Genomic DNA, 27,304 nt, shown 5'->3' on the forward strand with positions numbered 1-27,304 from the left:
CCATTTTTGCCTTCTGTTCGTAATTACGGAAGAATACTATAAAAAAATCTCGTTTTGGAACATTCATCTTTCTACTTTAAATTTACCGCAGAATATTCGTAGCTTCTTAAGCAAAAATTCTCCTATTTTCTACTTGCTGACGCAGGATTTTGTTTAAACGAACAGCCCGCGAATCTTTATAAAAAATAAAAATATCTCAAGACGATCGCGAGAAACCGAGATTAAACCAAAAAATGATTTCTTTTAATAATTTCAATGAATGCAAGTATTATTAAATTTATTTTATGCCTTTAGAATTTCATATTTTACACACTCGTTTTTGCCATAAATCTATCATAATCCGCAACTAATAAGTGTACTGCCGATTTTTCTGCAAATTAAATAAATTGCCTCAATTAATTCCGAGATGCAGGAGCAATATGTTTCGTTTCATTAATCTTTTAATAGATTAGAAATAACACAACAATACTTTTAAATTATTGAAATTATTGAAATGGTTTCACTGCACCGCGTTTGTTCCATTAAATTTTGACAAAAGTGCACAAACTCCGCAATCTACCAACGTGTCTATTCGCGAATGAAATTTTATCGATAATTACGAATATAAAATTTATTAACTATTAATAATAGCATTATAATATAGCATAATAATACCATTATTAACTATCCCAAGTTTCGGATAATAGTTTACCGGTTAAATTCATCGAGCCTCAATCATTACCTGTTTACCATTTGTTTAACTTCCTTGAGGTGCTTGTCTTTCTGCGTGACTTCCTTCTCCAAGTTCTCGATTTGTCCAGTCACGTTGTCGTAGTCCGTTTGTAGGTTCATTCTCCTCACCATCAGCTTGTTCATCTCTTTCTGCGTTTTGTCCGCAGCTATTTTCTGCTCCTTCACCAAACTTTCAAGGGTCGCGATGTTAGCGTTCGCAGCTTCCATAGATGCGTGTGCTGTCTATAGAAACGGGCGCAGCTGTTACAGTGCTGATTAAAGCATTGCGAAAGTGCTGAAATTGTCACGAGCAGACTGCGGATCTTTATGTATTTGCGTGAAAAATGATCGGGTGAAATTCTATAAACATCGGAGAAATAAAAGAACATAACCATGTTATCTTTAAATCATCGAAATTATTGAGACGAACAATACAGTGCTCTTCAACTTCTGTTTCGTAAAATTACTCCATATATCTTTTATTTTCCATAAAGATCCGCGATTCAGTTATCAATGGAACTTACTCTCAAAAGACAATACAATAAAACTACGCCCCTTAATTTGCGCGGCACATTTTCTTACGCGGGTCTCCTTTTCGCGTGGCATTTTTTATACGCGATCTTTGTAAGTCTCTTAAATTGTTCGAAAAATTGGAAAATGACATTACAGACATTCAAAATCGAGACATTCGGCGAGCCTTCGAATTTCGACAAAATTTAATAAAATGTTGCCGCGAATATCAAGAAATTCGTCGAAAACTTGGAGAATGAGAATATTGAGAAAAAAATATACATTAACGATAAAAATGAAGTCAAACGATGAAGACGGTGAGTTTTGTGCCAATTGAAAAGAAAAGATTGATCGTTTTAAATTTACACCAAATTATATCAAATAGAATTTGCTTTTCTTTTCTATATATACATAATATATATAAGATGTCATATTTATATCTTTCTTTCTTAACACGAAACCTACCGCGGTCAAAGTGACCGCTTTCTTATTTTGCAATTCTGCAAAGTTCCGAGACTCTTTCGTGGAAAACGCTTGAATAAGTTATATTATTGGAGCAAGTTTTATAATAAAAACTTTACAAATTCTAAATAAATTCGGTCTTCTCACTTTTGTGAAGCAGTACATGCCACTTAGTATTACTGCTTGGTAGGTTTAGTGTTAAACTGTGTGAAATAAATATTAGGTCTACCGGAAAGTTCTGTCCGATAGTGTCACTTCAAGTTTCAATCCATATGCACATGTTGATTTGAGACATATATGACTGTCTCTCTTTATCATTGCATTTACATACATGTACTCTCCTAAATAAACTGAAACAAAGATGTCTCATGTCATTATTAAGTGAGACGCGATCGTCAAAACATGGCTACCGATGATAATGCCAGACCACATGCTGCTTTGGCGACTCGTCAGAAAATCGCAGAACTAGGCTGGCAAATTCTGTCACATCCACCATACTCCCCAGACCTAGCACCCTCCGATTGTCACTTGTTTCTCTCTTTGCAAAATTTTTTACACGAAAAAAAATTCAAAACTGAAGCTGATGTCAACCAAGCGCTAGTTGAGTTCTTCGCCTCTAAAAATAAATCATTTTTTAAAAATGGCATTTACAAGTTGCCATCACGCTGGCAAGAAGTCATAAGTAACGATGGAAAGTATATTCTACAATAAATATTATTAAATGTATGAAAATTGTGTTATATTTCAATTCAAAAACGGACAGAACTTTCCGGTAGACCTAATATGTATTTCTAAAGCGTACACTTGGTTTTATTTCCAATATTTTTTCTTTCGTACTTTCACAGTCTATTTACAAGATTTTCATTCGCGTAAGAGAAATCCACCTGGAACGGATACTTCGCCTAAATTGGGGAACGGTTGTATTTTGTTTCAAGATTAACCCTTAAATGCATATTGTTGCCAATTGTCTACATTCCAGTTCCACTTAATTTTATTCAAAAACCTGAGTATGTGCGTTTCCGAACACACGTTGATAACAATAGACAATAGACCATGTGTGAAATAAAAGACTTGACACTACTTTTGGCGAGTAAGTTATATGTTTTTTGACATTTGAATGTGGTGGGTGACAACCTTCGATGTGTTACTTGGAGAGATATTTTCTTTTTTCGAGTTTCCTATAAAGGAAAGTTTTGTGTCGCAACAAAAATCGCAATTGCTTTGCTGCATTTCATTTATAAATAATGTAAAAATTCCTATACTAATAGATAATATAAATACATGACCATTTGTTTACGTCTACAATAATTTTAGTAATAAACGCATATTGTTGCCAAAAGTCTACATACAACTTTTTTTTCAAAATAAATACTCAATATTATTACCTAGATTTTTTTATTTATTTTTTACGTAACCTATGACTACATTCCTATAAAAAACGATTTTTTAAAATTCAAAACAAAAAAATCATGCATTTAAGGGTTAAGAAATTAGCGAAATAGGGAGAGAGCCACAAATTTTCGTACAGTGAAAGGACCACCATTCCGGTACCGCCTATCTCTAGGAAAAGTGTTCAATAAGTTTCTCGACAAAACTTTCCGTTGAACCGATCGAAGTCCCGGCTCGCAACTGCCACAGGTTCATTCCGCAAAGATAAGCTTCATTCTCGGAATCGTTTCTTTGGTCGGCGCGAAACGGAATTCAGTTAGTTCGAGTTGCACCGCGGAATCCCGCTATCGCGGTCGAGCGGCGTCGTTTCATTTCTGTTACCATTCGAGAAACTTGTTGAACTTTTCCGTACACTTGGATGTCATCGGACGATTTCTTCGTTCCCCGAAGAGCTCCGGAGCAATAGTGGCTCCTCGAAGTTCCCGTTCTTGCGGGAACGGAGGATCCCAGTGGATATTTGAAACAACATTATAAGTCACCTCTTAATGCGTTTCGTAAAATAATAAATGGTACAGGTTGGATCATTCTTTTAATTTCCATGACATTCCTGGCTGTCCGATCGATACTAGAATTACCAAATCAGTTAAAACACATAAATATTTTCTGATTTCTTTTTTTACAGTTCCTGATATTACAGATCTTGTACTCAAAGTTAATCTTTTCGTAGATCATATTCTATGAGAAATTTTCAGACGAACTTTTTTATTCAAGTAACACGAATCGTGCGAAGTTCAAATAAATGCATCTAAATAAATCTCGACAGTGTTATAAAACAATGGAATCAAAGCAATCCAGTATTTTACATCTTAAGTTGTAATTTTGGTAAAATCTCGTAGGAGCTTTCGGCTATTATTTTCTAAAGAATTTTCTACAGAGATATTTTCGAAAATTTATTTTTGAGATTTTGTAAAATAACAAGATCTAACAGCATTTTGACATTCTTTTTACGATAGTCAATCTTTTAATTGGCGAGCATTTCTATGATCCTAATTTTGTGTAAAATAATGTACGAATATCAGAATGATACGCAGTCCATTTTAACGGTTCGTGTTTGTTTCGATGATACTAAGTTCTGCTAAACTGTAAATTATGATTCATGATAAAACATTCGTGACAGCCTTTAACCAACTACGCAACAATGTACCGTGTCCAAAGCTCGGTTTTATTACATCAGCGGTCTCATTGTAGTTGTAGGATGCTCCCCGAATTTCGCTATTTACAAAACAAACAAGCGGAGCGATGCATTGTGCAAACGCAACTCGCAGATTCGAATTCGAGCAATTTGGGTACGGCGGCATTGAATCTTGCAGAAAATAGAGAACAATGCGTACCGCGAGCACAATACCTCCGAGAAATTCTAAACTTTCGCGAAAATCGAACTGTACACGAGTTTTCACTGCGCCCAAACGAACGTTCGACGATTGCTACGAACCGTAACGATTAAACGTTAAATTGAAAATTTAGATACCAGATAGAACACAGAAAATCTAAAAAGAGATTCTTGAAAACGTGGGAAAACGTGGTCGTGGAACTTCGTTGAAACTCGAAACCGACCCCTTTAAGAATTTCGTAACACGTTAAATGTTAATTCGCACGAAATTACCACAACATAAAAATCATTCGATCGATGAAATCGAAACTAGACAGTGAAAATTTATCGTAGTATCTCTGTTAGATATGTTGGAATGTTGTTACCCGATACTCGGTAATTCTTAATAAAAATGTTTCGAATAAAAATTAGTCGATGCACAGTTTCTAAAAAATTACGAGGCTAAATGTTGATGAAAGATTTCTTTATTCAACGAAAAACAAAGTCGTTGCAGTTTGTTTAACATAACTATATATCGTTCATGTACAAATCGATTCATCATTGTATTCCATTTAAAAAAATTATTAACCCTTTGCGCTCGAGCGGTGACCCCGAGGCACCACTAAGAAATGTTTATATCGCATTCCAAAATAATTCTTACATCAAGAAAATTTAGATTTGAAAAATTGTTAAAAGTATAACTGTTATATAAGTCGCAAAACTCAATTTTACACGCGTAAAATGCGCTCTGTCATATAAAATAGAGGCAGCGTAGGTCGGAAAAATTATTTCAGATTTACAGTTAAAATGGCTTCGAGTGCAAAGGGTTAACATACTTAGGTTGAAAATTAATTAGTTGGGAAATTACGATTATCGTCCCAAATCACTGTGCGGCGTCCGCAAGCTGTAGCTGAAACTTATTCACGAAACCCTTACCTCCAGATCGCTCGTCCTCACGGCAAGCTCCTCCTGCAGATTGTTCATCTCGTCATCTGCCCTTAGCTTCGCCCTTCGCTCTTTCGAGATCTCGTTGAGCTGCGTTTCGATGGTCTCTCGCAAATCGTTGATCTGCTGTTCGAACTCTGCGTTCCTCTTCTCCAGCTCGACCGTGTACGAAGACGTGTTCTTCAATCGTTGCCTCAGAGTGTCCATCTCGCTCATCAGCTTCTCCTTCTCCTTCATCAGGTTCTCCTTCTGCTTGCTCGCGGTGACGCTGCGCATTTCGATGAATTATTCAACTTTCGGCCGACCGGGGCACAAAGAAAATTAATTGCGCGAATTTGCGCGCTCTTCGAGCGGAAAGCGATTTAGAAGTCGAATTGTAAAGATGGCAATCTGCTTCCTGACTCTGCGTGGTTCCCTCTCAATTTAACCATCAGTCGATTCTGAACAAAATTAATAACTTTTATACTAATTAACGAACTGCGGAGTTTCATGCGTTCATGGCATGTGCAGATTTTTGATACGCGACGAAACGTATAAATTAACAAGGTCTAATTGCATTTTCATTATCGTTCTGCAATAAATAGATACAAACTTTTCTTTAATTCCAATTTCTATAATTTCTTAAATTCTTTATTTAGAATTTATCGCTTGTCTAAAGAAAAGTTCGAATAATCTTAATACTTTATTAAACAAACGGTTTCTATCGATTGCACTGTTGCAATTGTTTGTCATAGAATTATTGAACAATTTTCTCGCTCGAACAATATTTTTGTCAGTTTATCCCAAATGCGTGAACAATCATGATGATCATATAGGAGAAGAGGAGAAAATAATAACTTTTCTGTGAAGTGAAATTTCTGTAAAAAAATGCATATTCAAAAAGTTGTTTAAAAAACATAAATAATGAATAAAAATGAGGGTTATTAAGCTTTGAAATGGTACTCCGGCTTATAAGCTCACTCGGTACATACACTTTCGGTTTGCACATTTAAAATTGCGAGTTATGTGTTGCAAACATATCTGAATTTTTAAGAGTCCGTAGACATGTCAAAGCGCGGGCTTGCTACTTTATTCAAAACGCATATTTAATGTGTCTCACAGTTTACATCAGCTGACATGAAAGGTAGTTAAGCGGTGCATAGAAAATGAAGAAAATTTCCCTGAAAGTCCGCATCGATTTTAGCAGCACAGACGCGGTGTTTCGAAGTCCAACTCAAAAGGGACGTTGCATAAAGAAATTAAAATCGCGCGAATTCATCCTTTAAACCTATGCGTGAAGATCCGAGAATAATTATTGGTTAAAGAAGAATCAAAACAAAGTCTAAAAAATGTGGAGTTCCCAGGAAAGTCATATTTCTTGTGTTTATTATTGTGTAAATTTCTCCAGTGTTTAAACGGGGACTTGAATAATTTTATTATACACAATTAATGCATAAAAGTAAATTAGGTTATTCCTGTATTCTATAAATAAAAATTGAAGAAGTTATTGCATTAAGAATGCAGCTACACCGATGAATAAATTATTATAAACCAAACAAAAAGCATTTAAGATCAAGTATTTGCTACCTTCGTTGAGTCTTGCAAGAAGATATCTAAGGATTCGAGTGGATTTAGGTAATCAAGAGTTACGATTAAAAATCTCAGCAATAGTTGAACACATTTATCAAATGCTTGTATAATACAAACATACGCTCTTCTTAATTTTTATTACGTCTTATTAAAAGATTAACACACCGATCTCGAAGAAGTGTGTCGAAAACAATGTAAATAAAAATTGATACGTAAAGATTCGAGTGGATCTAGACAACAAAGACCAAGAATTAACCTTTTAGGTACGGCTGAATTCTGCGCGAGGCTATTTTCCTGGACGGCAGAGTCTGATATGTACTGTAGTACTGAGTCTGATACTGTAAATATAACCATCTGTATATCGTTAACACTTTGCCGGCCGCACTGTTTTTAAACATTTCTTCGCTTGGCGCTGGCACCACTAACTCTGTTACTTCGTTTGTCGCCGGCTGTTTTTGAGGTTATTGGGAGATAATAAATTTCAAGTTTTTCTAATCTCATCGGTAGTTCTCACGAGATTTCAATCCGCCTCCTCTATTTTTATGAAAATTCGAAAATGTACATATGTAAATAAATGTAAAATTTTTTTGTTTTATATATTTCTTTAATTACATTTTCTTTGGTACTTACTTAGTATTTCTCTTTTAAATGATACGAAGCAAAACAGTCTCCAAGATGTAATGCAACTCCGCACGACTTGCACATCAAATTTGTAACACTTGCTGACGTATGTAACTTATTCCACGTAAAGCTGTACAGCTTTATGCTAAAAATACAGGGTGTCTCAAAAATGTCTCGCAATCCGGAAATGGTGGGTTCCTCGGATCATTTGAAGCAACTTCTTCCTTTACAAAAATGTTCTCCGAGGCACCGTTAACGAGTTATTAACGAAAAACAGTGACCAATGTGAGGCGAGCTCAGCTGGCGCGAGGCGACCGAGCCAATCGACCGCTGGCGCTGTTGGCTTGGCCGCCTAGCGCCAGCTGAGCTCGCCTTTCATTGGCGTTAATAACTCGTTAACGGTGCTTCGGAGACAATTTTTGTAAAGGAAGAAGTTGCTTCAAATGACCTAAAGAACCCGCCACTTTCGGATTGGGAGACATTTTTGGGACACCCTGTACTGTACCGAGACGGTACGGAACAAAAGCAACAACAGAACTCCACAGATCATCAAGAGAATGCAAAGGATGCAAAAGTGTTGTCGTCTGCCACTGGGCCATACCGTGCGCACGACACCATTGCAGTGTTGCCGGCCGCCGAACGATACTTTACCCGCGACACCACTGTGGTGTCGCCGGTCGTCAGGCAATACTTTGCGAAGGTGTTTTACTTTGTGTTACTTTGCATAGTGTTAACACTGTTGTAAATCGATGTGAAGACAAAATAAATGTGAAACAATGCATATGAAGAGGATTATTTAATTCAAACGGTGAGCGAGTGAGCTACTAAAGTGAGCCACTATAGCGGCGCGTCGTGCCTAAGAGGTTAAAATCTCATACGAACTTCACATTTATCAAATACTTTTCCAATACAAAAATACAGCAGTTTGGTACTTGTCAAAGTAACGAATAAGAGACGATCTGCATTAAATACACACCGAAGCTCTTCGACCAATTTCTCTGTGTACTCGGTACGGTAATTGCAACAAGCGTTTAAAAATGTAAGCGAAGCGGACGAGAACAGAAGCGAAGCAAAGAACAGAGATTGCAGGGAGTGAAACGAGTGAAACATGATAGTATTAAATGCGATTACAAAGGAGGCTGTTGGTGGTCCGTCAGCGGTTTATTTTAGGTATTTTGTAGAGAAGGATGGACGAAAGTTGAAGGGACTCGCTCCTCGGCAGTCCTCTGTAGCGGCAACACCGAGGGAAACGAAGCACAACATCTTTATGAGCTACTATGCCACAAGCTACGATCATGTTAGAACGGAATTGCGAGCCGATCGTGTTGACTGAACAGAGAACGCCGGTCTATCGGGCACGCTTCTCTCCTCCAGGGATTAGACTCGACATCCTTGTAGCCTCAATGCGATCACGATGTATACACACGAATGGCGTCCCGATGACGACGCCGTTTACCCTGATAACGGAAAACGTCGTGTACAGACTGACACGATTTAGAGCACGACGAGATATTCTTCACGAACCTGCCATCGCACTCGCTCACGCTTCCGGCCCAGTGCATATGGCAACCAACGATCGCTTTTGCAATTTGTCCTTAGATACCCGTGGCTGTATAATTATGTAACAGCTTGTTAACCCTTTCGGTCTACTATAGTGACTTTCCATAAAATGCATTATATTGCATAATGTTATTTCCTCTCATACTGTAAATTAAAAAGCGCATGCTAAAACGTTTTAAATACCCTGGAATACCCTTTATTTATACATACCCTTATAAATACCCTTGGGTTCTCCGCCGACCGCCGTGGAGTACCGACTCCTGCTGACGATCGGCGTCGCGTAGCGTGCAGTGATGTCGCAGCGCTCCGTTCAGTGGAAGTTATATTATAATATAATAATAGATTATATATATATAATATTTTATTATTATAATAATATAATAATATAATATTATACATAATTATATATATATTATATTTAATATATTATTTATAATTATTTACTTATTATATTATTATTATTAATTGTTATATTAATTTAATATTATTTATAATATATTAAATATAATATATATAATTATGTATAATATTATATTATAAGAACATTATTATATATATATAATATAATTATAAATATATTAATAAATATATTATTAATATATAGTAAATGTTTTACTATAATAAATATATTATAATATAACCCGCGGAAGGGTTAATAACGAGATTGCCAGTCTGGATGCAAAATAAAAGTTATCCGAGTTAATTGTAAGAAACGCGAAAACTTGGTGGAAATACTTTTTCTCTTTTAGTCGTTCCAATAAATTGTACATAATGTAAAAATATTCTGAAATTCTTTCAATATTTTTTAGTTTTATATTTGATCTAGTAATTTTTGTCATTAATGCATGAAACCCGCAGTTTATTAATACTTTATGTAAATCGTGATTCAGTAGGCTGTATTAATATGTATCAATGCAAAACTTCGAAGTTGGGATTGAGTCCATCAGGTATACACAAATGAATTAGTAGCCCTTGCGGTTAATTAATTTTTCTACTATTGAAAAAATAAAAATGTCGAAAGAAAAATATAACAGCACCTTTTGACAAGGTTTTGATACCTATTTAACATTGTTTATTATTTGTAATATTTATGAAAAATCCGATCTGCCGTGATCTTCGTATAATTTATAACACGAATATAATGAAAATATAATTAATTGTAATCTGTATAACATTCGTATAATAGCCATACAAATAATATGAAAAATAGATATTTCTTATTCTACACTCTCATTTTAGTCTGCACTGGAAGGGTTGATCTTCCTCTCTCGTCACTTCGATGTTTTGTAAAGCAATACCTGATCGACGAAAAAAAGTAGTTGCAAAACACGAACGAATATGTACCGAATAAATACAAAGATAAATTAAATAAAGACAGATATTAGCCACTAGTCTTTTGTTGTGGTTCTCAACGATTTTTTGAAAACGTTCGAAAAGAATCGACACGACGATAAAACTCGTTTCCTTTCGAATTCCATGACGGTAACTCAGCGTCGGTGTCAAATACCGAAACAGGGGTTTGTAAAAACGACCCGCATATTATCCGCCGCCGATAGACTTTGATTTGCATATCCGGCAAACATGCATGCATGCACACGTTCGGCGAACGGCAAACCGCCGATAACATAGAATCGAGTTAATCCGAAGACCCCCCGAACGCTTTTGATGGAAATTAAATCCGCGAACAGCTCGAAAACACGCCGCGGTCACATCGGGCTTCGTCTAGGCGACAGGGAATTGTGGCTTTGAAGGATTTCTAACAGGATCCTTGAAACGTTTGATCCGACGGGTTCGCTAAAGGCGTCTGGGTCTCTGTGTAATCCGTAAATATCTCACCTATTCGTTGCCTCGTGTTTGATTAACGCGATAAAGAACCGAACCGTGTGGTTCTCTCTGACACTGGAATCTTGAAAACGACTATTCACCGGTTGTGAAAGAAATAATTAACTAGGCCAGTGAATCCGGTTCCCGTGAGGTGACCATTTGCTGTGCTTTTGATTCGTTCCCCGGCATAATTAACGTTATATTTATCGAATAGGGCATTATTTTTTTTTAGTTGAAAATAAACGAAATAAATGGATAAGACAATTTAATATGTCTTATTATAATTATAATCAATATATTATATACATAAATATTACATATTTTATATATTTATATATTTATTATTATTATTATTTAATATATTTCAATATATTATATATAGTTATTAATATATTAATATATAATAATTTATATATATAAATAATGATTATAATTATAAAATTAATTATAGTCGAAAAACGAGCCTACGTGGCTATATCTGTAGGACACCAATGAGTGGACGAAGCCCAGTTACAATCATTGGCTCGACCTCCTCGCGCTAACCGATCCTGTCTCTTATTGTTCACTGTTTTTCGTTAATAACGCGTAAACAAAGTCGCGGATTGCATTTTCGCTAAGGAAAAGGTTTCTTCGAATAACCCGAGGAATCCCTCATTTCCCAATCGCGAGTGATTTTTGGGAGACCTTTGTAAATTCACAAGAAAACTCACTCTTCGATGGAGGAGATCTGTCTGTTCTTTAGCTCGATTTCCTGATTCAGTTGCGCGACATTCAGCCGCAAGTTCTCTATCATCTCCTGCGCGTTCAGCTCGCGCGTGTGAGCGGCATCGGCGCGCTTTATCGTGTTCACCACTTCCAGTTTCAGCTTCTCGATCTCCTCGTTGTTGTTCGCAATCGTTTCCGTGTAGCCCTCCGCAAGGGCCTTGGACTCCTGGACCTCGGTCTGAAATCACAGCACGTCTACAAACAGTTGTCAACGTTTTTTTTTTTTATAGAAATCACTACAAGTGCGAAAATTATCTTCCGTTTCAGTTTACGTAAAACCGGATTATCTTAATTATTACTAAGACCGATCGCAAAGGAAGTCGAACTTCCAGGAGATTATTTTCATTCGAATATTATTACAACGATTTTAATTTAGTAGTATTATCTTCGAAAATATGGATTCAAATTGGAGAGAAACTTTGATGTTATTTTACCGATTGCGCGAATCGATTCCGATATCGTGCAATATTTTAATTCCATTGAAATAACGTATTACGAGAAACTTTTAGGACACGTTAAAAAAAAGATAACTCTGCGATGCGCGTCGAAGAAAATCGAAATCGATTAAACACGTTGATTTACTTGCATTGTTCTACCTTTCGTGTGGAAGCTTCGAACCAGCAAGATATAAATTAATTAAAACGTGCATTAATTGTACCTCCAATTGGGTGCATTTTTCCAATAGCTCCTTTTCCACTCGATGCGCTTTGTACAGAGACTCGAAGAGTCTGGTGTACTCGTTCAAATACGGGGCCAATGCGTCGATGCTTTTCATATCTCTCAAGACCTAAAAAATTTAATAATGAACTACCATTGATCGATATTTACCGATTTCTCGATATCGGTAATTAATAAATGCAGTTCTCGAACTCCGGCGAACTGGATAACAGGACATTAGCAAACTATCGCTTTATCATGAAGATATAGCAGTAGAAATCCATAAACAAAATCGAAAATATCGGAGAAAAGATAGCGTAAGTGTTTTAATAAGACTACTAATTAAACTGCAAGTATGAAGCAATAAGTATATATAAGAAGTAAGAATAATAATAAGAATAATAATAAAGATAAGAATATAGATAGATAGATAGATAATAATAATAATAAGAATAATATATATATATATTATTTATTATATATAAGAAGTAAGAAGTATATTGAAATCGATTTCCGTGAAATTTTCAGCACGTATACGAGTTGTCGGATAAAAATGTTAAAAAAACGACATTTTTAAATATTTCTATCATCCCAATTAATTTCCAATCCAACAACATTTTTGTACAAAGATTAACAAAAGTAAGACTAGCAGAAAAAGATTAGCAGAAATAACCAAATAAAAGAATATAAAAATTTGATATGTTTATTCGATAAATATAAAGTAAATTATGCCAAAAAGCAAACCAAGGACACAGCAATTGGTCACCCCCCACAGTAACCGTTTCTACTACCCTAAATCAGAAAAACTATTTTGGAATTAGGGTTAAAGTGGCTTCGAGTACAAAAGCTTAACAGATGAAGAAATTAAGTGATCGATCGATAGAATGGTACGAATTGAATCAATGCCTATAAAGATCCATTGTCCAGTCCTGAGATGAAACCCTCGGAGATCATAAGATCGATAAATAAGGAAATGGAACAGCGAAGGTAGAATACAAATGACGATCTAATAATGTTCCCTCTGGTTAAGAGCTTGAAAGCCTCCCGATTACTTGGAATCTCGATACGGAAATGGCATCGTGGAAGATGTATCAGGGATTTCGTTCACCATAATGAAAAACATTTCCCCGTGTCGGCGGCAACACCCCTCACCTTCTCGTAATCCTTCTCCAGGGCGCAGAAGGTGCTGCTTACCGAGCTCCCCTCCGAAGTCGCCTCGCTCAGCTCGCTCCCCTCATCCTGTAACGTGTCATTCCGTCACGCTGACGGATATCCCTCCTATCTCCTTCGTTACTTTTTCACGATCATTGCTACCTAGCCGCGCCACTGACCGTCGGCCTGTCCGATATTAATCGCGTCACGGCCCTGATAAGGGCCCATGAAATTTACGAGCAATTTTTTCGCGACTCCGGCTCTGCCGGCACCCCTAATAAACTACCCGCATTCCCCTGGCATCCCACGAAACTCCGGGAGAGCAACGTTTTTCTTTTCTCTTTCTTCGACGGCCCACGAGATCGACTAGATATCGGTGACCTCGTTATTGCCGCGTTATCCTGCGGCAGAAACTTTTTATGCGATCATCGACTGGCCCTCCGTTTTTATTTTGTGCTCGCACGGAGGTTGTTTCGACTTGTTTGATCTCGGACGACATTGTTAGCGAAGATAATTGTCTGACAGATCCGCCCGGCATGGTACAGTAAATTCTCTCCAATTGTCCCTCAGCTTGTAAACGAAAATGGACAATTTGGGAAGAAGAGATACCATTATTCGAGCCTCGCGGTTCCTTTTTACGATTGTTGACAATCGGCAACTATAGAAACGAGCCACAAGGCTCGAATAATGGTATCTCCTCTTCCCAAATTGTCATTTTTTGTTTGCAAGCTGAGAGACAATTGGAGAGAATTACTTATTTATTATACTTATTTATTTATACTTATTATACTTATAAGCATACTTAAGTATATTTAAGTATACTTATAAGCATACTTAAGTATACTAAGTATATTAAGTATATTTAAGTATACTAAGTATTATATATTAAGTATATTTAAGTATACTAAGTATATTAAGTATATTTAAGTATACTAAGTGTATCAAGTATATTTAAGTATACTAAGTATATTATATATCAAGTATATTTCAGTATACTAAGTATATTATATATTAAGTATATTTCAGTATACTAAGTGTATCAAGTATATTTAAGTATACTAAGTATTATATATTAAGTATATTTCAGTATACTAAGTGTATATTAAGTATATTAAGTACTTAAGTTTACTTATTATATTTATTTATTATACTTATTTATTGCTCGATCCCTTGCCGTATTATTTTCTTCATAGCTGCAATTATTGGTAGTTCGTCGATCATAATCATTTCTTCGAAGAAATGAGAATGAATAATACAATACGACAATAAATAATAATAATAACAATACTACTCATCGAAGGACGGCAATTCCATCTGCAATTTTCTTTTTACTGATGTCGTCCGCGTACTGGATCGTCAGTTTATGCGATCTTTTTTTTCAAGTTTCAGTGCTTCGAAATTCTTATGTAACTTCGTTTTTGCTCGTATTATGTGTCGCTCTTTTTTTCCATAAAAATGTTGTATCGGTATTAGTGACGCGGTTAGGTTACAGATACTTGAAATAATTCAATAGAAATAATAACATCGTTTAACTTCTCTGGCCCGTCTTGTTTTTCTACGTTATCGTCATCCATTGTTCTTATAATACCGCCGGGAACGATAAATTAACATAATAAAATTATGGCGATCATATTCGTTTATTAGTATAATATAATAAACGTCATCAGAGTGTGGTTCATCGTTACATCAAAGATCGAAAACAAAACACGGTCATCGATTAATTATTAATCGATATGAATAAGGCAACGGTAGTCTTCACATTGGACGCATAAAAGTATTTTATTGGTAACTAATAAAAGATTATGAAATGATTAAGATATACTTGAACTGATAATTTAACTGTTGCGTGTAATTGCTGTATTAAATATACATAAAGCTACTAGGAAATATATGATCAGACTAGGAAATTGTCTGCTGAAATGTAAAATAAAGTGTCTCATTTATTTATTGATTATTTTTTATATGAACACTTTATATTATGTACTTACGTCCAAGCCAGCATTCATCTCCATGTCCATCATGATGGTGGTTTGAGGTGTTTACAGAAACTTTGTGAAATCAAAGCAAGTCACCAGTTGCACAAACGCAATTAATAAGGAACAAATTATATGCAATTTAAGAAAAAAAAAAATTTTATTATCAATCTCTCTTGCAATGTTACATAAATCAGGGCAAATCGTTTAACGAAGCTAAGACGCATAAATATCGAAAGGCCAAGATGCTTAAAACTGTGAAGAAATTTGATCGAACGAAATAAAAAATTCTAGGGTTATTATGTTGAAACTATGAAACGAAAAATCTACAGCAAGTGGTAAAAACAACGGTGCGCGAAGGAATGTGCCGAGACTATTGCAATTTCTCTTGTTGACTAGTAACCATGGAAGCACATTGTGAAGAGATTCTTCGATAGCCTCAGGTGAGGAATCAATACATTCATAGAGATTGTTATAGTACACCTGCTGAAGTTCTTTGCAAACATTGACACATGTAAGGAACATGGTAGAAACTGAAAGATATAGTATTATACTTTGTAGTATTTTGAGCGTTTAATTGCATTTTCAGCACGATTCCGAATTTTCCTACAAACCTCACTTTGTCACAAATTACAACCTTTCGGCTTTAATTTCAGCACTCAAAAGTTCAAAAATTCCCACGAAAATATATTTTAAAATCGATTTGAAGTAATCTCTTTAAGATTCAATCATTTCTCCCGAAGCTATTGATAGGGATTTTTCTATTTTTCGACATGATCTCGAATTTTTATGCAAACATTGATCATTTCATCGTCAAGTGGGATCTTGCAGTTTCAATTTGAGCACTCAAAAGTTCAAAAATTCCCACGGACAATCTCTTAAGACCAATCATTTTCCTCCGAGCGATCGACCGAAACTTTCCGACATTGTCTCGAATTCTTCTGCAAGCCTAAACAATTTAATCGCGAAGTACGATCTTCAGCTTTAATTTGAACCATTAGAAGTTTTACGATTCTCGCGGGAGATAAAGCGATTTAAAATCTAAAAATCTTAAAATCCGATCACGAGTAATATTCCTTAAGCAAAGTTTTAACGTGCTTCTTCCCAAGGGAGTAGTTCGATAAAGATAAGATCGGCGGTCATAGAAGGCACCATATTGAACGAAAATATCATTGTATTAATAAAATTGCCATCGTTCATATACATATTAACATTTTACATTGTAACACTTATTCATATATTAATTCTCCCCACTAAGTTCCTCTTAAGCTCTATCTTACAATACCTGGAGTCGTTCGTAGTACGGAAAAAGAGGCCTATGCATCAGCATTGAACAACAACACCTCTTAAAACACCTTGAATAACAAACTTTATTTACATTTCGCATCTCAGTCTCTCCGTAACCGAAAGTCCACGGTATCGGAATATCGTTTGAGACATGCTCTCGCGCTTCAATATCCCAAATACTCATATCTCTCCGTCTCAGTTTTTCTTTGTTGCATACACACGCTAACGGCGATTTTCCGAGTTACGAAGCCAGCGTTCAAGTTGGATCCTTCGTTGTATCTAACAACGCTTTCATCGAGCAGGATAAGTAATCCACTATTTATTTATTATTTTTTCTTAGCCGTACAGAGCGAACGATAAACTTGGATAAATTTTGAAGCCCGTTTACCGAAACCCCATGCGTTCCCCGAGAGCACAAAATATTCATGACTTTATTCATTCTCGTTTCACGCTTCGACGTTTTCTTTGTCTCGTATCTTCGAGAAACAGAGGAACAATCTACCGACGCGTGAAACAGAAAATGGCGAATTTTAACCAGCATGGCGGATCGAAGAACAATTACAAACGTTAACTACGTACAACAGATCCATATGTTAAACTAAAATTAAATTGTACACTTTGTCGTGACGGCGTTACAAATAGCAGTGAAGGCTGCCGAAGCTAGACACAACTTCAAGTTTGTTTGTATATTTTTTTTGTGCAATTTAACGACATTTTCATTTCGTCGACGACGCTCTGTTTCTCCGATCTCTTCAACAACCGCTCGCATTTCCGAAAAAAAGTACGTAGGAAATCGTGGCAATATGCGTGTTTCTCCCTACTTCGTAATCGTTTCTTGGAAATGAAGAACCATGCTTGTGCCGGTCCGACGAAAGATCGGCTCTTCGAGTTACTTACAATTATACTCGGTTGTGAAATCTATAAATTAAATATGAAGAACGAGGGTCATTTCGTATCGATGAAGGTCGAACGATAAAATGAGGAAGTCTCGCGAGCAAGTCCCACGTGGAGGTGACAGGTTTTAAAAAAACGATTTGGCTGTTTTCGTATAGTCTTCCGATAAGCCTTCTTAACGATCTTTCTAGGATATTCCTATGGGATGCAACTATCTTTCTACGGCACGTAAAGAGAACGTTTGGCAGCGGAACATTCCGACATCGGTTTGAGAAACTTCGATCCTGTTGATTCTAATAGGTGAACAATTACAGTAATGTCTCCCTTACCGACGCTCAGATTGTCCACTAAAATGGATAATTTGAGAAGAGGAGTTACGATTGTGCGAGCCCTGCGGCTCGTTTTTATAATTGTGGACAATTTATAACTATAAAAATAAACCGCAAGGCTCGAACAATCGTATCTCCTCTTCCCAAATTGTCCACTTTTGTGCGCGATCCGGGCGTCATTTAGAGAGACATTACTGTAATCGCTGCATCCAAACCATCGAACAATTCGGAGATACGCTAACGATTCTACCGTTACACTCGAGTGTACACGATTATTATTTCCTACGGAGAACGAAGATGAATGAAACGTTACTTACAGCGATGGCAGTCTTGACTCTAACAGTTACTATAAATTCAATCTGAAAGACCTGAAGCTCTAGACACAGTCTTCGTATCGCGAACGTTATTCAGAGATTTACTTTTCGACCCTTTGCAGGGGTTGAAACAATACGAATAGAAAGGCAGGTAGTTTTTACGGACGAACGAAACGATCGAACGGATCAATAAAATGGATCGAATAATGGATTACTTATTGTTTGCACTCGGCGCAACGAAACCTGCTACTCGATGCCAAGGAGGACCCGTTTCCCAAAATGGCGAGGGGTCCGGGTCTTTGTGCGGGATGCCATCTTGAACGCGTGCCGCGTCGCCGACGCTTATACACATACACCTGGGCAAATAATACAAAAATAATTCTGAGGTACTCTTCTCTCTCCTCGTAGTTGGAATTTCCTAACTAATTGGCAGATCGCGTTCGCTGCGACATCGACTCTGAACGCGCACCCTACCGCTGGGGATCACTTTTTTTTTCGTCTCGTCGTCTCTCACTCTCGTATTTCGTTTTTCCCATCTGGTTCGCTCTCACTCTCTCTCTCTCTCTCTCTCTCTCTTTCTCTCTCTTTCGCTCTTAACTCATCCCATCGCACGTTTTTCGACGCACAGACTAGCCTGCAACATTTAGGCACAGGGGAACTCCTGGTTGCTATTACATTGGAACGATATACGCGCGCAGAATTGGAAGAAAGAGCACGTGAAACTGTCAGGCGGGTCCGATTGGTCGACCCTCGCGTACGAAACACTCTACGAAAGACCAAATCGAGGACCAACGGGATATCTGCGTGCCCTAAAAGGTTGCAGCGATCTCTATGCATCGATGGGACATTCTCGTTTTCACGGATCGAATCATACCATTTATTTTCATTCCACCAGTCCGACGGGATCGTCTTCGTTCCTTGCCCGATTCTGTCTTAGCTTAGGACTCGTTTGTCGTCCGTGATTTTCGCAGAAGGAAATTTATGTTTACGCGGTGTCGCTCTACATTTATAGCTAAATATCGATACTCTATGAAAAGAATTTTTATCTCGATTTTAAAGAGACCTTCAAATGTGTGTGTGTGTGTGTGTGTGTGAACTTCGTGTTCGACGTCTTAATCTATTGTAAGGCAAAGGGTTGAATGGGTACGCATCGTCAATTTTAAGAGAACTGCGGTTTGTCTTACATTTTTCTTTTCGTTTAATATGTGTAGAACAGTATGCTAAAATGATGTCTCTTTTTTCTTTTTTTTTTTAATTTCGATTATTAATTTTCATGGCAGCCATTGCTAGATCCATTTAAATTTGAAAGTATTCATTTTCTTTCGCATTATCTTTGAACTCTCTTCGTCGAGATCGATGTTGATCCTTTTATTGGACCCGGTATGAACAGCTAATGATTTTTTGAATGTGTATACCTACGTTGTGTCTCGAAACTTGTTGATTTTTTGTTTGTTTGTCACTTTTAGTTTTACTCGTGGCCCACTAAACTGTACGATTTCTTTTTATTTTGTATATTACAGTCGGACTCCGTCTAATAAAGTCCAGCTAAACACAATGATAAACTGTACTGTACAACACCTGTCATTTTGTAATTCTAAAAATAAGACATCGTTTCATCATTACTCGCGTAACTATTTCAAATGAATTGTCTGTAGTATATCCAATGAATTCTTTCATTTCGAGTATACCGATACGTGCTCTACGTTCTAACAGTTTATGCATGTGTCAGAATTGACCCAGCACAATAAGAAGAGGGTTTAATATATACGTTTATTGGTAATTTGACATTTGAAACGAACGCATTCGGATTGCAGGACAATCGTAAAGAAATACAAAATTTTACAATATCTAAAATAGAAAACGGGCAAATGTTTCTTTGGGGGGTATACGAGGATCAACTTTATTCCTTGAAGACGATCCCCTCTGGTCAACGGACGAAAAAATGGTACTTGGCCGGGGCTTGAAATTGCTTCGATATTGGAAACTTCGGAATTCTCCGTAACAGTTATTCGAGACGAAGGTTCCACGCAAGGATCTTAAATGCATTTTAAAAGCAGCTTCCAAGCCCCGATATTACGATGAATTAACAGAAGAGTAATCAATGTGAATACCTACGACTCGTAAGCTCGAGTGCGAAGGGTCGTTTACGTAAAAGATAGAAAGCACAATATGCTAGAGCAAGGCATCGATTGCGTGTAAAAAATAACTCTCATCCTAAGCTTAGTTCGTATTTTCCGCGACACTCCCTAATATCGATGTGCTTCTTAAGAGAACGTATGTATGTATGTATGTATGTCCTTAGAGAAGTCTTTAGTTTGACAGTCCTACCAGGCCGCGGAAGCGTTTTCCGCGATACGCATCCTTCAATGTTCAAAAGACCTGCGAGCAGATCGCGCGTCTCGGACACGCCTCGATCGGTATCGAAGGCATAACTTGAGCCACTAGATCGAAAATTATTCGCCGGACGATTTATTCCCTGACCCCTTTCTAATCGCTGAATCGCTTCGAATCGTCGAACAACAATGGCAAACACCGTTGCTGCTCCATGTTTTTATAGGTTTCTCGCGCAGATATTATTGACTGTATCACGCCGACACCGATGCAACGGAATGTGAAATTTTTAACGCCAAGTTAACGTTGTTTCTCCTAGACCGCCTCTTACCCGCTCTAGAAGCGTCGTCGCACACGCGGTCCTGTTCTACAGCTCGGTAAGGAAATTGTACGCCGATATCGTTTTCGAAGACGGTGAACGCATTTCGTGCGCTTCGAACTACATATTTCCACTTGCTATGAACGCCTGCGGACAGTCGACGGACACGATGATCCACATTGACAAACACTCAGTAATAGTTTTTCATTATTATTATTTTTTTTTTCGTTTTTAGAGATAATTTTACGCTGACTTCGGACCGCTTCCGTCGAAGCCACCAGCCAGTTGATTACTCCATAGAGTTTTATACAGGGTGTTTCGGTACATATATACAGATGGGGGACTCGTTGACACTTGTAAAATGAAAGAATGGGCCGACGTATGCGTCTTAAAATTATTGTTTACAGTGTACGCGATTTTATCCGATGGGAAAACCATGAGCTCGTATGTGTGAGAATCTGTCGAAGCTTTGTGATTTTTATCTAGTCAGCAGGATTAACATTGTAGAATCGGTTAAATTTCGGATTAACATTGAAGTATGACAGACGCCCGATGTGATCAATGTAAACAGTCGTGACTAACGATGGTAATATTACCGAATCCGTACAGAGTAATCATTGAATTCATTGGTACAACGCTATTACCTCGAGATTACAATTATTACTAGTTCTTCACGTCCATGTATTTTGATCACTTGGAAATATACATATTAACTATACCTCGCTCTACCCTAATATTAGACAATACATGAACGAAATATTAATTCAGGAGAATGTATCAAACTACTTTGAAGTACAGAAAAATGATGCAATTTTCAGTGTTATTTACAAGTTTTCTTACAGCATTATTCAAAATAATTAGAGATCGCTTGACATCGGATGTTGAGAACATTTCCAGATATTGTGGTCTCCGTACACGTTAAACAATGTAATGATACACTGTTACACCGAAATCACTGAAAAGAGTAGAATCGATCTATACTTCTAATTAATACAAGATTTTATCTTAAGATCGTAGCTTATATAAATTTTGATACCGCAATGAAAATCTTAACGCTAATTAAAGTCAGCTAATGTTGTAGGATTGATTCGAGAACATTAATATCTATGGAACAAGACAATGACAGCATGTGACAACAACTAACTTATCGATAATTATTGGCAGTCGTAGTTTTATATTGTGCAAATAGAAAGTTGAAATTAAATTGATTACATGATCACATTCTGCCATAAAATTGAAACCAGTATACAACAACATTATTGATTTGTATCATGTATCATCGACAATAATTCAAATATGTAATGCGTTACATATAAAAAGGATATTTTACAGAACTTTCGAAATTTTGTCAATTTTACTATCGTTGATGATTCCTCGTTTCCCTTATTGTACATCAAATTCTGAAGCAAGAAAGAGCTTTATAAAACCACTTGAATTCGAAACGTGGAGACAGAAGTTCGCAATGCTAATCCTGGACAGAGTTTATAGGATACTCCATGATTGGAATTGTCTATTAGTGTCAGCGTCCTTTAAATCAAATTGGATTCGTCGATCAAGGATTTATGGTAGGGTGTTAGGCCACGTGCGGTCATGGAAGGGAGTGTAAGAAAATAAACTATCGATCCTGATTCATAAACCGGAAGCCTCTTGCACGATGAATTCAAAACTCATTGATAAAGTTGTACTGCCTCGAGAATAAAAATATTTTTCTTGCAAGATCTTTGGTCATGGAGTAGGGAGAAAAAAAAAGGGCACATTTTGATAACAAGATCTTGTCAGACCGCACGGCACTTACCCCAGAACCTCTGACGAGTGAAAACCTTAGAATTTTGTATCTTCTCGAAGTTACTCTAACAAACAGTTTACAGCCTCATGTTCCTCGCCTCTGAAACAGAGAGAAAAAGCTAGCGTGGCGTAAAAGTGGGAGTCGTACCTTTTTCGGAATTCATAACAAGGAAAGTAATCTCTAGCATATGACGGAATTCAGTTCATTGGAAAGATAAATTTAAGCTATATCGTAACTGACAGCGCCTTCGTATGGTCATCTCCTAGCTCTGTGCGAATCCCATAGCTTGAGAGCGATGCACAATTTTGTGTCAGATGTGTGCGAGTGAACTTTTTTTTTTCTGCGATTATAGACTATGGTATAAGCGATGCCAACGGTGGAGAAGACGACATCTTTGAGCATGTAATCGTGCATCAAGTTTCTTGACACAGTGAAGAACATGGCAGGCTGGTGAGCCTGTCCCCTATGTCGTCCGCGAGAAGAGATGGATTGGGGCAATGTACAGACCGCCGACGAGCTGGCTCTGATGTCGACGTCTGGCAGAGTTGCAGTCCTCAATGGACACAAGATATACGTAAGATGTGCAAGGATAGCTATGTCAAAGCGGCAACATCGCAACCTTCTCAGGAGAGAGCTGTTGACAGCAGACAGTTCAGCTCAATGTTCCGATCTTGGGTCTCGATGGCCTTAATCTCGAGATACATGATTCAGACCCAGTCAGATACAGAGAAGGATATTTAGTACAACGATCATTATACAATCAAGAGCTCATGGGAATTCCCCGTATACGTTGGAGAACTGATATAGCATCTGCAGGGCTGATCTATGTTTTGTGTATCCGAACTACGATACCGAAGAGATCACGTAGACTCCCCTAAATTGTACGCGCGGAAAACCGCGTAACCAGCTGGGAACTTATTGTCACGAAAATTTGGCACAAGCGATAGTAACGTGCCTCTGCGAGTGGATGCTGCACAGATCAATCGGATCGCAGGACACCTCTTAAAAATCGCAGTTCACAAGCTTCCAGAACGGTGTTCCGATTTGCCAGCGCATGGTTATTGACAAGGAGGCATGTCACACTTATTTCGACGACCTTTAAATATGTTATCGAAGCAACGTCCTAAATAACGTTACTTTATATAACCGTCGCTCGGCTGTAGTTGAAAAGATATAAACAAAGTTACTCGGGACGTTGACAGCATATCCGAAGGTCATCGTCGAGGCTACCTTTTTGTGAATAATCGACGATTTAGTCTCCTCGTTTGTTAGACGACGAACATATTGTCGTCAATTAACTGCAGGTCCAAACTAGGTATACTACAAAGAACTACTTTGTGTTTCTGAGCAGGGGAAAAGCCGAGCAACAACGTCTCTTGGAACAGAAGCAAATACGTTTCCTCGGTATTCGCTGAATGCGAAAGATAAATTAGGACACTCGCAATAGAGGGTGCATCTGAAATTGTGTAGCGTTAAAGAAGGGCTGGTAATTTTTCATACAAAACTAAATGGAAAATAGAAAATAAAATTTGTTCTAAACAGATTTAATTTTCGAGACGATCGGTTTTGAAAATTCGACTTGAGATCTTGTGCTTGCCATCGGTTAATTGAATCGGCATCGAGCATACTTGAATATTCAAATCCAATGTTCTCGAAAACGGGAAAACATGGCAATTGTTCAATGTTCCTTTTCATTTCAGACACACCCTTTATAAACGTTTCGTCGAATCGATGGTCACGATTATAGTACAATCACACTTTGACTACTCGCAACTCTTCTCGCTAGTTTATTATATTAAAAATTTAGAAATCACTTGGATCACTATCGCTGAGCGAGCGGTTGATATAGTTTAAAGTCCAACTCGGCGCAAGGATTTGTCTCTCAGTCTACGATGCATCCCCTCCTTTCGAATTTTCGTTCTTTCTTTCACTTTTTTTGTCGTTTTTGTTTTACTATCTTATTTAAGATTCTTGCGCTTCACCTAAAAAGAGTATATTCCAAAATTAAATACATATGTATGTATGTGTGTATATGTATGTGTATATATAAATACAATGTATCTCTATTTTACAACGAAACGTCCCTTGACTCTCGCAGCTATTCAGTTTACATTATTAAGTCTACGACGATCTTCTTCGACCTTCTTTTTACAAAACGATCGAGCCAATGGAGAACACGAGTCGCGTTTATACAGTACGCACCATAAACATAGACATGAAGCAACACAAGCAGAATGCACACTATGCATGAGTATGGGAAAATCAATATACAAGGTGAATCACCCGAGACTGGAACATGAAATGTTACAACGTTTTCTTCATGAAACGATACAACTCTATATTATGTAGTAAAATATTTCTTTTGAATAGATAAATATTCCAACATTTTCCTAAGTGAAACTACATGTTATTAAAATAAAAACAAAAGGTTTTTCAATACCCGAGAAAACGAATTTCAGATTCCAGCCCTATACGGTAACTCATCCTGTGTAACTAAATATTTTTAACGAATTAGTCACTCCTTCGTTTTTGTAATCATGTAAAATATCTCTAATATTCAAAAAGAGAACGCATCCTAAGAAAGTCTTTTTTATCAAATCATTGATGCGGTAAGCCCTAAAACTATTGATCATTCATTTGAACTCAACATCCATCACCTCTGCTAATAAAAGAGCAAAAGGTAATTTTTATCACAAAAAGGAATGTAACGTGAAAACACGACCACACGGAGAAACTAAAGCGAATTACGAGGTTTATTTTTAGTTTCGTCTACATTTGATGGTACCAGCTGTATAAAGAAATCGATCCTCGCGTTAACAAAGCACGGGACTACAAAATCGGAAACTCGAGCGCTCGTAGTAACCAAACACACCTAGGGGGGGAAGATAAAATCTAAACGGAACGTCGATGAAGAGGATAAAAAAGATAAGGGCGAAATCGATATACAATATAAGGAATAATCTGTACAATGATATTGTGTATCTTAAACGACAACTGCGTCTCTTCTTTTCAATCTTTTGTTCTTTTTTTCCGAAATACAAGATCAAGATTCGAAGAATTCAAACTATGATACAACTCTTTTTGGAATTCAGCTAGGATAAAAATCGTTCGATAACGGCGTGTAAAAATAGTTACGATCGTCGCCGACGTATTTAATTTTAGGTGCGTGCAAGTATAGAAATCAACGTAAAGAACGATTTAACCAGTAATCCATGTTGTTTCGACTTTTATCAAGCTTCATTATTTGAAAAGAAACGATTTTTATTATACTCGTCGAAGGGTCAACAAGTTTAATCATCGACTAGATATAATAAATTCTCTTTAAAGAAATATTTTTCGACATTAATAATTTCTCCATTAAATGTCGTACAATAATAAAACAACCAAAAAACGTCAATGAAAAATCGAAACAACACGGTACTGTCGAATTTTAATATACTCGGCACGCGCGTATATACACGTACATGTGTAACTACATCTGCGTAACGTTTTATCTCCAAGGGAAGTTTGCCAGATGTTAAATTAGTTTGCGAGAATAACAGTTTGAAGTTATAAGGCTCATAAATAAAATAGAGGAGTCATTCACTTGACATATTCGCTCTCATTTACCATTTTGAAAACTATATCTGGGAAGAAATAAAAAGAAACATCGCTAAGTTTGTATTTGTATGTCACAACTTTTTATGCATTCCATTTCATGAACAACACTAGTGAATTATTAACACAAGAAACAAATTTCTGCTTAACTCCCTCTTCTGATACGTAAACATATTTCACATACCTATTTATGAATATCTTTAATGTCACTATCCTTGCCAATTTGCAATTATTCAAGCGAATGACATACAACTTCCTTTGTAACTCAAGCAGTTTAATATATTTTAATATCGATGCAACATCTGACGTAGTTCCCTTTCAAGGATCGACCATCGAAACACTGTGTCCCTACTAGAAGAAGGAATCGAATGATCACATAGCTGAATGCCCGAAAAATATTAACAAGAAGATATTCAATGAAGAGAAAGGAAACGATTCCCTAATGTATACCTTGTTCTGTTAATGTTCAGCTCGCAGGTGTTACTTGGGAAACGGTGAACGGCGTCACCTGATAGAGGAAACACCTGTTGCACACCCTCACGGGTTTCGTATGCCCGTAACGTGGCAGGGGAACGTTGTTGCTACTGCAACGACCGCAGAACACTTTGCCACAATTTCTGCAATGGTGTCTCCGTCGCACTACGGTGAAGCCAGCTTGACAAGCCATACACCGTGGCGCGTCGTTGTCGGGGACCCAAGCTGGAGCACGTTCCACGCACTCTTCACCGCGTTCGGTTATCGGAGAATCTGCAGATCGAAGTCAAATGTTAATAGAATGTCAGTAATGCGAAGGTCTTGTATTCCTGACCAAACGCAGGAATGCTTAAAACTTAAAAAAGCGATATTTAAAATGATATTCAAATGATGTACAGCTTAGAGAAAACAATAGTTTGAACAAGAAGGACAATTTTAACAACTTTACCATTTAATTTTTAGTTAC

General features: G+C 37.1%; 2 protein-coding genes across 9 annotated transcripts in view; both read right to left on the reverse strand.

Moving 5' to 3' along the window:
* Positions 1-16,512, reverse strand: part of LOC117227944 (uncharacterized) — a 35,651-nt gene extending 19,139 nt beyond the window's left edge. The window contains exons 1-6 of the mRNA XM_033483499.2: positions 15,523-16,512; positions 13,535-13,621; positions 12,384-12,512; positions 11,671-11,903; positions 5,378-5,654; positions 722-954 (exon numbers count right to left, since the gene is read on the reverse strand). Of these exons, the coding sequence (XP_033339390.2) occupies positions 722-954; positions 5,378-5,654; positions 11,671-11,903; positions 12,384-12,512; positions 13,535-13,621; positions 15,523-15,555 (992 nt within the window). The 5' untranslated portion in view covers positions 15,556-16,512. The remainder of the gene's footprint in view (positions 1-721; positions 955-5,377; positions 5,655-11,670; positions 11,904-12,383; positions 12,513-13,534; positions 13,622-15,522) is intronic.
* Positions 16,513-16,663: 151 nt separating this feature from the next.
* The window catches only part of LOC117227948 (lateral signaling target protein 2 homolog), a 72,936-nt gene continuing 62,295 nt past the window's right edge, over positions 16,664-27,304 (reverse strand). For 2 of the 8 annotated variants that reach the window (XM_076520993.1, XM_033483507.2), the window contains exons 6-7: positions 26,815-27,111; positions 16,664-26,715 (exon numbers count right to left, since the gene is read on the reverse strand). In XM_076520993.1, the coding sequence (XP_076377108.1) occupies positions 26,831-27,111 (281 nt within the window). In that variant the 3' untranslated portion in view covers positions 16,664-26,715; positions 26,815-26,830. The other 6 variants (XR_013033154.1, XR_004492199.2, XR_013033153.1 and 3 more) reach the window with 6 other exon arrangements.

The sequence above is a fragment of the Megalopta genalis genome, chromosome 4 (assembly GCF_051020955.1).
Source record: "Megalopta genalis isolate 19385.01 chromosome 4, iyMegGena1_principal, whole genome shotgun sequence".
NCBI lineage: Eukaryota > Metazoa > Arthropoda > Insecta > Hymenoptera > Halictidae > Megalopta > Megalopta genalis.